At 42.7% G+C, this 12,272-nt stretch overlaps 1 protein-coding gene across 10 annotated transcripts in view; it reads left to right on the top strand.

The window, feature by feature from the left end:
- The first annotated feature begins 3,529 nt into the window (after nt 1–3,529).
- Nucleotides 3,530–12,272, top strand: part of ACBD5 (acyl-CoA binding domain containing 5) — a 94,250-nt gene continuing 85,507 nt past the window's right edge. For 3 of the 10 annotated variants that reach the window (XM_059404128.1, XM_059404127.1, XM_059404125.1), the window contains exons 1-3: nt 4,440–4,677; nt 4,861–5,032; nt 9,043–9,163. In XM_059404128.1, the coding sequence (XP_059260111.1) occupies nt 4,663–4,677; nt 4,861–5,032; nt 9,043–9,163 (308 nt within the window). In that variant the 5' untranslated portion in view covers nt 4,440–4,662. Of the gene's footprint in view, nt 3,577–4,438; nt 4,678–4,860; nt 5,033–9,042; nt 9,164–12,272 lie in introns of those variants that run through there. The other 7 variants (XM_059404134.1, XM_059404133.1, XM_059404132.1 and 4 more) reach the window with 5 other exon arrangements.

Here is a 12,272-nt window from a genome sequence, read left to right as displayed (position 1 = left end):
CAAGCAGGAGGAGTGGGAGAGGGAGAAGCAGGCTTCCCACTGAGCAGGGAGCCAGATTCGGGGCTTGATCCCAGGACTCTGGGATCACCACCCGAGCCGAAGGCAGATACTTGACGACCAAGCCACCCAGGTGCCCCTATTTCCCTTAAATTTTCCATGTGGACAACTTATCCACAAGTAATGAAATATTTACTTTTTCTTTCCTGATTCTTTTTTTTTCTTGATTCTTATATCTCATTCATTTTTCTTTAATTCTGTTGCATTAGTTAAGACTGTCATATCTTCTAAAAGTTTGTAGTTTTGGGTGGCCTGCATGGCACAGTTGGTTAAGTGCCTGATTCTTGGTCATAGGCGCCCTACGTTAGAATTTTTAATGTTCACCTTTCCGTATATTTCTGGAATAAACTCTGGTAACTCTAAAAGTAGAAATTAGAATGGCGTGCCTGCATGGCTCAGTTGGTTAAGTCTCTGCCTTCTGCTCAGGTCATGATCTCAGGGTCCTGGGATTGAGTCCGACATTGGTGAAAAAAAAAATCCCTGCTGGGGTGGGGGGTTCTGTATCTCCCTCTCCCTCCCAACTCATGCTCATTCACTCTCTCTCTCAAATAAAAAAAAAAATAATAATAAATAAAAGTAAAAATGAGAATAATTGTGGTGAATTTGCATTGGGTCATTATTCTTAGAGAAGCTACAACTCTATCTGCCAGAATTCCCTTCCTTGTATTGTTCTAAATTAGGGTTGACCAGAAGAATTTATATGAGATTTGGCAGGTAGGAATGAAGCATCTCTGAAGGGTACCAGGCATGGTACCCTTGACCTACTTTCCTAAGTCTTAGGTCAGGCATGAATTCAGCTTCATGAAGACTGGTATCATTTTGTTCTGAAGGCCATCCAATGTTATTGACTCTAAAGGCAGTGACAGAGAACATAGGATTCAACTTGTCCTCATTGCTTTCAGTTTGTTTTTGTTCTTCTCTACTTCATGTAAGTTCTTGACTATAAGACACACTGACCTATAGCAATTTTAAGCTCCCCTCCAGACACAGAGGCAATAGTTTTCTAAAGACTCTTCAGTAGCTCCCACAATTATATAGTAATTGATGTCTGATACCACATCAATCATAATGGTTGTGCTTTGTGTTCATGCAAAAGTATAGTGTCTTTACGAATTTATAAATAGCATGGCATGTATATGACCTTTGCATGGCATGTATATGACCTTCGAGTGGCCTCAGCCAAGTTTTCATCCAGTATCTTGTCCCACCTTCCCTCATATGGATGGTCCCAGTACATGAACAAACGCTGCTTATCACATATGGTGTGTTTTAGCTTTTTTATTTCCTCATCTCTGTCACATAGATTTAATTAGTCTATCTTGTTCCCATGTCATATACAATTTTTTAAAAAGATTTTTTTTGTTTATTTACTTATTTTTAAGTAGGTTCCATGCCCAACATGGGGCTCAAACTTATGACCCTGAGATCAAGAGTCACATGATCTTCTGACTGAGCCAGCCAGGCACCCTTAAAGATTTTATTTTTTTATTTCTTATTTACTTGTTTTTTTTTTTGAGAGTTTATTTATTTGACAGAGACACAGCGAGAGAGGGAACACAAGCAGGGAGAGTGGAAGAGGAAGAAGCAGGCTTCCCACTGAACAGGGAGCCGGATGTGGGGCTCGATTCCAGGAACCTGGGATCATGACAGGAGCAGAAGGCAGACATGTAATGACTGAGCCACCCAGGTGCCCCTATTTTTAAATATTTAGATTTCTTAAATGTGGTGATAGATTATGAAGGTTAAGAGCAGTATATATACAATGGAATATTATGCAGCCATCAAAAACCGAAATCTTACCATTTGCAACAACGTGGATGGAACTAGAGGGTATTATGCTAAGCGAAATAAGCCAATCAGAGAAAGACAATTATCATATGATCTCATTAATATATGGAATTTGAGAAACAAAGCAGAGGATCACAGGGGAAGAGAAGAAAAAAATGAAAAAAGAAGGGCGCCTGGGTGGCTCAGTGGGTTAAGCCGCTGCCTTCGGCTCAGGTCATGATCTCAGGGTCCTGGGATCGAGGCCCGCATCGGGCTCTCTGCTCAGCAGGGAGCCTGCTTCCCTCTCTCTCTCTCTGCCTGCCTCTCTGTCTACTTGTGATCTCTCTCTGTCAAATAAATAAATAAAATATTAAAAAAAAAAATGAAAAAAGAAGAAACCAGAGAGGGAGACAAACCATAAGAGAATCTTCATCTCAGGAAATAAACTGAGGGTTGCTGGGGGAGGGGGGAAGGGGTGGAGGGAATAGGGTGGCTAGGGGATGGAGACTGAGGAAGGTATGTGTTGTGGTGAGTGTTGTGTATTGTGTAAGACTGATGAATCACAGATCTGTACCCTGATAATACATTGTATTTTAAAAATTAAAAAAAAAAAAGGGGGTGCCTGGGTGGCTCAGTGGGTTAAGCCGCTGCCTTTGGCTCGGGTCATGATCTCAGGGTCGTGGGATCGAGTCCCGCATCGGGCTCTCTGCTCGGCGGGGAGCCTGCTTCCCTCTCTCTTTCTCTCTCTGCCTGCCTCTCCATCTACTTGTGATTTCTCTCTGTCAAATAAATAAATAAAATCTTTAAAAAAAAAAAGATTTTTTATTTCCTTTCTCCTTACGCTATTCTCCTTTTTTGGAAATCAGTACTACCTGCAAATGGAAATTCCACATAAATCACTGACAGGAAATTCCTATTCATCCCGTACCTAACGACCAACATGCTATACATTTGCTTAATACTTAATGAAGACTTGCCAAAATGAAGACTTAGAAATACTAACACCCAAGCCCTTTTGTAAGTAGGCATGACTGAACAGATTGGAACTGAAATGAATATAATAATAATAATAAAAACCATAGAGGAGAAGCAGCAGATATTAAAACAATTAATTCTTCCTAGTTTGAGTAAATTACAAAACTGTTAGTTTCTTAAACTTGGGCGTCAGTCTAAGATGTAAAGTAAGAGTTTTTTGGACGGACTCCTGGCTCTGCTACTTACTAAACTGTGGGACCTTGGGCCAATCAGTTACCGTGAGCCTCCATTTCCTCATTCGTACATACCCTACAGCGGTTTTGGAACATGTTATTCGCCTGGCAAACACCTGGCACATAGGAAAGCGGTAGTCTTTATTACCTACACGGCGCCTGCCTTCCTACACCTGCCCCCAAAGCTACTAAGCAAGCAGCAGCAAAAATTAGACCCCAGTTTTCCGATTCACACCCGGTCACATCAGGATACCTCTGAAGGCACCCCGGAGGGTCTCTTTTGCTGGGAGCGGTTGTGGCATTGTGAATTCGCCCCACAGCGCGACGCAGCGGGAAAGAAGGGATTTCCGCCGCAACGGCCGCAGCGGCGGCGGTACGGAGAAACCGAACCGGAACTGGTGGGAAGAACGCCAGCCGCCCAGGGAGGTATCCGGAAGCGCCGCGGAGGGGGTGGGGGAACTACATTTCCCACAAGTCCACGGGGGCAGGGCGAGGGGCGGGCGTCGGGGACAATACCGGACGGGCCTTGCCGGGTAATGCCAAGGTAAATGCCGGCAGTGCGGCTCGGAGGGAAGAGTGGCTTACAGTCTGCGCCTGAATATCCGCTAGTAACGCTCCTAACCCACCCCGAAGTGACAGAGAGGCCCTGGCAACTCGGGGGTTTCCGGGCCGCAGGACTCCATCCCTGAAACCCCTGCCTGTCCCCTTGCGGTGGGGCTGGGGGCTCTTCGAGGTGCCTGAGGTCGCGGGGCGTTATAGCAGACAACCTTTTAGAGTTAACAATCCGTAGTGGGTCTTCAGTGCTCTCTCCCCCGAGCCCTGTGGCCTATTAAATCGGGCTGAAGCTGGGCCGTGCCCGGCTCCTCGGGGCAAGATGTTAGTGGTGGTGCTGGGGAAGGTGCCCTCGCTCCCCGCGGCCCCGTCCAGGGGTCGGCAACCTTCCCACACACCTTTGGTTACTCTCAGACGTTCTTGGCTCGAGGCGGCTAAAGCTGCCAAACAATCGCGGCCCGAGCACTGCTGAACACTTGGACCCAGCACCTCAAATGCTTCCATCTACTCTTTAGGACACTGTCAAGATCGCCAGAACTCGAATGGCAGAACATAAGGTTCGCACTGAGCCTATCCTGACCTAAAGCCCTTTCTTAGGTCCCATCACATTCCTCAAACCTAAACCTAAGAGGGCAGTCGCTGTGGACCTCAGGGCCCTGTCGCAGGACCCAACCCCGCGTCCCCTGTCCCCCGTCCGGCTGCACCGACGCGGCGGTCCGGCCTATTCAAAAAGCGAGAACCTCCCCCCCCCCCCCCTCCCCCCCCCCCCCAAAAAAGCGAGATCCCGATCCATCCGCATCTCTGCCTCTCCTTCCTCTCTGGCCCTACCCAGGCAACCCACAGCCGCGCGCGTCGTCGCCTCGGACGCGGGCGGGTGGGTGGAGTCCGCTGAGCGGCCGCAGTGGCGGCGGCAGCTAGTGGGTCCTTTAGAGGCTCTGGGGCGGGGCCGTGGGGAGCGCGCCTGCTGACCGACGGACCCCGCCGGGATGGGGAGTGTGGCTGCTCCGCTAGGGTCCTGCGGGTGCAAGAGCGGCTCCGAGATCACGGGTGGCCGGAGCCCCTCGGTTTTGTGCTAGAGATGCTCTTCCTCTCGGTGAGTTGTTTTTGTGTGTCGGCGGGCCGGCTTCTCGGCCTAGGTCACGCCCCGGGGAGGAGGAACGAGCTGGGCCACCTCGTTCTGTGTGTCCTGGATAGGGCAGGGCGACGGGGCAATGACCAGCTGCGTGGGCCTCCTCCCTTTGGGCATGTTGATCCGCGGCTGCGCTCCATGTTCCAGTTTCATGCAGGCTCCTGGGAAAGCTGGTGCTGCTGCTGCCTGATTCCTGCCAACAGACCTTGGGACCGGGACTGGGGCCGGCGTTGGCGGCTGGAGATGGCGGACACGAGATCCGTGCACGAAACCAGGTTTCAGGCGGCGGTGAAGGTGATCCAGAGTTTGCCGAAAAATGGTAAGTGCGCCGGGCCCCCACTCCTGCAGAGGCCCGAGGCCCCAGTTTCCTAACCTCGCCTCCTTTAATCTTCTTTCAGCTTGTAGCTTGGCTAAATACAGCCTCCTCGGTTGCTGCGGTTGAAAGGAATGTAATTGGAGGAAAGGTAAAGGGTGTTAATTACCTGCTGATCTTTCAAGCACAAGACAAATATATTACTCCGATTTTGAGCAGTGTTTATTGCTGAAAACAAAAGTCTGTTACTTAATGACTGCGGATTTGGATATGTTAAAAACAAAACAAAACAAAACAAAACTGGGTTGGGGATGCTTGGTGCCGCATCCTCATAAAGTGTACTATTTGAGCCGTTCAGAAACTTTTGATGTGCTATATTCATTTGTAAAATTATTTTTTAATAAATACATATTTTTGTGACTTTTTTTGTGTGTGCTAATCTCTTGTTCTCGTGCTCTCTTTCTTATTCTTACATTGGGCCTTCCTTGCAGCTTAAGGAAAAAGTCCTTCCAGTTGTTCCTTTGTATTTAATGTGTCATTTCTCAGACTACCTTTAATTCTTTTATCATTGGCTTTTAGCAATTTGACCGTGATGTGTCCAGGTGTGTGGTTTTCTTCAAATTCATCCTGTTTAGCGTTTACAGAGCTTCTTGTAATTTTATGTGTTTGACCGAAGTTGGGAAGTTTAAAGCCATTATTCAAAAATTTTTTTTTTTTTTTCCTGTGGAGAGGCTTGGCAGGGGGAACTTTGATCTTTTACTTCTTATCCTTCTTCATAATATGAATTATTTTCCACAGTAAACTTGTGTTTTTTTTAATGATGCTTTTAAGCACGATTACTGTGCCAGAGCATAAAACTCAGTGAATGCTCACGGAATACACCGTTATTGCAGCATTTAATATGTTCTCTATTTTAATTAATCATGAATTGACTTGGTAATGAATATTCAACACTTGAATAAAAATTCATTAATTGCAGATTCAAAAGGTTTTGAAAACATATACACAAAATAGTATTCCTTTCGTAATCTCAAACATAGAACAAGGGGAGGACATATGAAGGGGTTGTTATTAAGAGTGAATGAACAGGGGTGCCTGAGTGACTTAGTTGGTTAAGCGTAGGCCTTTGGCTTGGGTCATGATCGCTGCATCCTGGGATCCAGCCCCAGGATGGGGTTCTCATATATTATGTGAGAGCACCTTGAGGACAGATTGTACTTTATCTGGTGTCTTACTCACAGAATATATACAATATGTTATCAGTTTTTGCTGTAATCTATTCTAATGTATATGTCACTCACCTTAACAAATAAACTTTTAAATCCTATTTTGATTTACTGAAGATACAATGAGATGAGGCTCTTGGTGTTTCAAATTTAGTTTGTTTTATTTAAACAGGTAACCATCTTAAAAATGTTTTCTCAAAACTTTATTTCAGACCTTAAAAAAATAGGTAACCATTTTAACTGTAATTTCCCCATTTTTTTTTTACCTCTTACATAAAGGAGGACCATATTATTGAAATAATATATCTAATAGATACTCCAAAAGGAGCATATATTATATATAGATCTTTGTTACTGTGATTTTGGACTTAATTATTCATTCTTGGCCAAACCTGAAACACCAGCTTTCAGCTTCTCTATGTTGTAATTTTCACAACGTTTATAAACTACTCATTTTTGATTACTATACATTATCTGTTTATTATCCAATCTGTGAAGTTTTAAAAATATCTTTTTACAGTTTTATTTTTATACTGATTATGGTATAAAAGTAATATACAAACACACCGAATATCAAACATTTTAAAACACAAGTAAGCAAAAAGAAGATAAAAATAATCTCTGTGCTTACTATCTCCAGAGATATCTTCTTCAACATTTTGATGCATTTCCTTCTATTTGCTTTTTAGGTACATACTTATTTTGCAAAAATGGATTATACTGGATATGCTATTTTTAAACTACTGTTTTTTTCTCATTTTATAGTAGGTAGTGAAACTTTTCTCAAGCCATTGTTTATATTTTCATACCATATAATTTTTAAGGGCTGTAGTTATAAACTATCCTGTTGTATATATGTATCATAATTATTTAGGTAGTTATTATAAAACATTTGCATTCCAGTTTTCCATGTTCTTAAGTATTGCAACTTATAGTACTCATGCATACAATTTGAAAAAAAATTTTTAAAGATGTTATTTATTTATTTATTTATTTGAGAGAGAGAGAGAGAGGATGAACAGGGGGAAGGGGCAGAGAGAGAGGGAGAAGCAGACTCCCCACTGAACAGGTAGTCTGATGGGACTGGATCCCAGGACCTTGTGATCATGACCAGAGCCAAAAGCAGGTGCTCAACTGACTGAGCCACCCAGGAGTCCCAAGAAATCTCTTTTTCTTGGATTAACTCTTTTTCTACCACAGCACACACTGGTTGACTTTAGCAAAACTTCTTTATTCATCAAGAAATTGAAATTTGGCCAAGAGGAAATTTGAATTTCTTTTTTTAATATTTTATTTATTTATTTGAAATAGACAGAGATAGTGAGAGGGAGAACAAGTGGGCAGGAGGGGGAGAAGCAGAATCCTGGCTGAGTAGGGAGCTTGACCCAGGGCTCCATCCCAGAACACTGGGGTCACAGCCCAAGCCGAAGGCTCAACTGACTGAGCTACCCAGGTGCCCCGAAGAGTTGAATTTCTTAAGATTGAGGTTTTCATAAAACAGAGTGTACATTTAACTTTTTCATTTGTTTCATTCAGTTTGGTTTGTCCAGTCTTTGAATAAAAATACCTCACTAAAAAATACCTTATTAACTTGGGGCACCTGGGTGGCTCAGTGGGTTACAGCCTCTGCCTTCGGCTCAGGTCATGATCCCGGGGTTCTGGGATCGAGCCCCCCATCGGGCTCTCTGCTCAGCGGGGAGCCTGCTTCCCCCTCTCTCTCTGCCTGCCTCTCTGCCTACCTGTGATCTCTGTCTGTCAAATAAATACATTAAAAAATCTTAAAAAAAATACCTTATTACTTGAATAAAAATACCTCATTAAAAAATACCTTATTGGGCGCCTGGGTGGCTCAGTGGGTTAAGCCGCTGCCTTTGGCTCAGGTCATGATCTCGGGGTCCTGGGATCGAGCCCCACATCGGGCTCTCTGCTCAGCAGGGAGCCTGCTTCCCTCTCTCTCTCTCTCTGCCTGCCTCTCCATCTACTTGTGATTTCTCTCTGTCAAATAAATAAATAAAATCTTTAAAAAAAATACCTTATTATATTCTGTATTTTCATATATTGCTTTTTTAAATGACTTTTGCCGGTTATTTTAGTTATACCTACAGCATATTTATTCATTTATTCTTTTATTTATTGAGCTATGTTGGGCATTGTTATTAAAGTGTAAAAACCTCAGAGTTTTTTTGTTTTTAAGATTTTATTTGTTTATTTCAGAGAGACCATGAGTGAGAGAGAGCATGAGAGGGGAGAGGGTCAGAGGGAGAAGTAGACTCCCCACTGAGCAGGGAGCCCAGTATGGGACTCCATCCCAGGACTCTGGAATCATGACCTGGGCTGAAGGCAGTCACCCAACCAACTGAGCCATCCAGGCGCCCCTCAGAGTTTTTTTTTTAATCAAAGGAGTATAGTTGGGTCGCCTGGGTGACTCAGTCGTTGGGCATCTGCCTTTCAGCTTAGGTCATGGTCCCGGGTCCTAGGATTGAGCCCCGCATTGGGCTCCCTGCTCAGTGGGGAGCCTGCTTCTTCCTCTCCCACTTCCTCTGCTTATGTTCCCTTTCTCACTGTGTCTCTGTAAAATAAATAAATAAAATCTTTAAAAAAATCAATCAATCAAAGGAGTATAGCAACTAACAGAGCCATAATGTTTGTTTCTATATCACAGAAATAAATGATTATCTGAACTATTAATGAAATATTTAAAAATCACTATTAGTATAGCTAAGCTGATTTGTAACCTTATATTATTGATTGTATTCTCCAGGTGATCTGTATTTAATATGTTTCCAATAGGTTCATTTCAGCCAACAAATGAAATGATGCTCAAATTCTACAGCTTCTATAAGCAGGCAACTGAAGGACCCTGTAAACTTTCAAGGCCTGGATTCTGGGATCCTATTGGAAGATACAAATGGTAATTTCATATAGAGAACTATGAAAGGAATTTTACTTTAGTGACATAATTATCATATGACTTAATTATGTGGTTATGTATAATTCTGAGCAGAAGTGTTCTAACATGCTAGATCCAGTTTTTATCCTCCATGTGCTTTTAACACAATTTCATGCAAATAGAAAAGTCTTGGAGGGGCGCCTAGGTGGCTCAGTGGGTTGGGCCACTGCCTTCAGCTCAGGTCATGATCTCAGGGTCCTGGGATCGAGTCCTGCATCGGGCTCTCTGTTCAGCGGGGAGCTTGCTTCTCTCTCTCTCTCTCTCTCTGCCTGCCTCTCTGCCTACTTGTGATCTCTCTCTGTCAAATAAATAAATAAAATCTTAAAAAAAAAAAAAAGTCTTGGAGAAGAGAGGAAAACAATAAAACCAAAAAGTATATCAAAGATTAAAAAAAAAATCACTTTCAGTTAGCCATTCCTGATGGAGTTTTTTTCATTTCTTGTTAGAAGAGAAACTCCCAAAGTCAATTAAACAAACAAATTCTCTTGCCTCTCATACCTACTAAGAAAAATAGTGACTTGACTTGCCAAGTGACAGTTTGCTTTGAGCATTTAGATGATAAGTAACTAGGCACATGACTAAGGGACTGCGATGCTAACTTTTTATCTAGGCTGTCCTTCCTGTTACGCTGTACTTGAATAGAAATTTGATTTTTTAAAAAAGATTTTATTTATTTATTTGACAGTCAGAGATCACAACAAGTAGGCAGAGAGGCAGGCAGAGAGGAGGAAGTGGGCTCCCTGGTGAGCAGAGAGCCTGATGCGGGGACTCAATCCCAGGACCCTGGGATCATGACCCAAGCTGAAGGCAGAGGCCTTAACCCACTGAGCCACCTAGGTGCCCCAGAAATTTGATTTTTAATATACTTAAAATCATAAAATAGCCAGAGATACCTCTGTAACATAGATGGTACATTATGAACAGAGTATACTAATTGGTTAAGCATGTCTTAAAAACCACACATTTTGATGGTTCAATTTCTCTGTTTTTTTTTTTTTTTAATTCCATTTATTTATTTGAGAGAGAAACCACACAAGCAGGGTGAGGGACAGAGGGAGTCTGATGTGGAGCTCAATCCCAGGTCTCGGTGATCATGACCTGAGGTGAAGGCAGATGCTCAACCAACTGAGCCACGTAGGCACCCAAAGGCTAAATTTCTTTACACTGAATTGGAAGTCCTTAAACTCCTTTGAGGACTTCTCAGTACTGTACTTTCCTCAAAGTGCTTTATGAACAGTCATAGATAATAGGTTAAATGTAATAGCAGTATGTTATTTAATCTGTTGTAAGAAAATTGATTTACTTTATGATTTTTTCCTCAGAAATGACCATTGGTGGATTTAAACTGCTTCTGGAAAAAATATGTAAAAAGAAAGGTTTTCATTTTAGGCAAAAATTTCAAAGGACTCTTCTTATTATCTATGAGGTTAAAAATGTCCTGTGCCTCACATTTTTTTTTATTTTTAAAAATTTTTTAAAAGATTTAATTTATTTATTTGACAGACAGAAATCATAAGTAGGCAGAGAGGCAGGCAGAGAGAGAGAGGAGGAAGCAGGCTCCCCGCTGAAGAGAGAGCCCGGTGCGGGACTCGATCCCAGGATCCTGAGATAATGACCCGAGCCAAAGGCAGAGGCTTAACCCACTGAGCCACCCAGGCACCCCACATTTTTGTTTTTTAGAGTAGGAAACCACTTTTATTTTTTGTGTGTCAGCTAGACTCTTGTTTAAATTAATGGAAACTTTTTTTTTTTTTAAGATTTTATTTATTTGACAGAGAGAGAGAGAGATCACAAGTAGGCAGAGAGGCAGGCAGAGAGAGAGAGGGGAAGCAAGCTCCTTGCTGAGCAGAGAGCCCGATGCAGGGCTTGATTCCAGGACCCTGGGATCATGACCTGAGCTGAAGGCAGAGGCTTTAACCCATTGAGCCACCCAGGTGCCCCCAAATTAATGGAAACTTTTTATTTTTATTTTTTATTTTTAAAAGCTTTTATTTATTAATTTGACAGAGAGAAATCACAAGTAGACGGAGAGGCAGCCAGAGAGAGAGAGAAGGGAAGCAGGCTCCCTGCTGAGCAGAGAGCCCGATGCAGGGCTTGATTCCAGGACCCTGAGATCATGACCTGAGCCGAAGGCAGCGGCTTAACCCACTGAGCCACCCAGGCGCCCATTAATGGAAACTTTTAACCAAAACTTCTGTTCATTTAAAACATGGCTGTGATAGTTCATTTCATGCAGAGTTCTAAAATGTTCATTTCTATTACTGTTCTTTTTTTTTTTTTTAATATATTTTATTTATTTATTTGACAGAAGGAGAGACCACAAGTAGGCAGAGGCAGGCAGAGAGAGAGGAGGAAGCAGGCTCCCTGCAGAGCAGAGAGCCCGATGTGGGGCTCGATCCCAAGATCCTGGGATCATGACCCGAGCTGCAGGCAGAGGCTTTAACCCCCTGAGCCACCCAGGTGCCCCCTGTTACTGTTCTTTATAATATAAAGTTTTTGAAGAGTTCTTAGCAAATATTTTTTAACAGTCTATAGTGTTTGCTCTACAGTGTGTATAATATAGTCTCTGTAATCTATAGTCTAAATTTTATAGATGGGCTATATGATTACTAGTTTTATTTTTTTTTCTTTATTTTTTTTTAAAAGACTTTATTTATTTACTTGACAGAGAGAGATCACAAGTAGGCAGAGAGGCAGGCAGAGAGAGAGAGGAGGAAGCAGGCTCCCTGCAGAGCAGAGAGCCCAATGTGGGGCTCGATCCCAAGATCCTGGGATCATGACCCGAGCTGCAGGCAGAGGCTTTAACCCCCTGAGCCACCCAGGTGCCCCCTGTTACTGTTCTTTATAATATAAAGTTTTTGAAGAGTTCTTAGCAAATATTTTTTAACAGTCTATAGTGTTTGCTCTACAGTGTGTATAATATAGTCTCTGTAATCTATAGTCTAAATTTTATAGATGGGCTATATGATTACTAGTTTTATTTTTTTTTCTTTATTTTTTTTTAAAAGACTTTATTTATTTACTTGACAGAGAGAGATCACAAGTAGGCAGAGAGGCAGGCAGAGAGAGA

This window comes from Mustela nigripes, chromosome 6 (genome assembly GCF_022355385.1).
Source record: "Mustela nigripes isolate SB6536 chromosome 6, MUSNIG.SB6536, whole genome shotgun sequence".
Taxonomy (NCBI): Eukaryota; Metazoa; Chordata; class Mammalia; order Carnivora; family Mustelidae; genus Mustela; species Mustela nigripes.
This window is presented reverse-complemented; position numbering and strand designations above follow the sequence as displayed.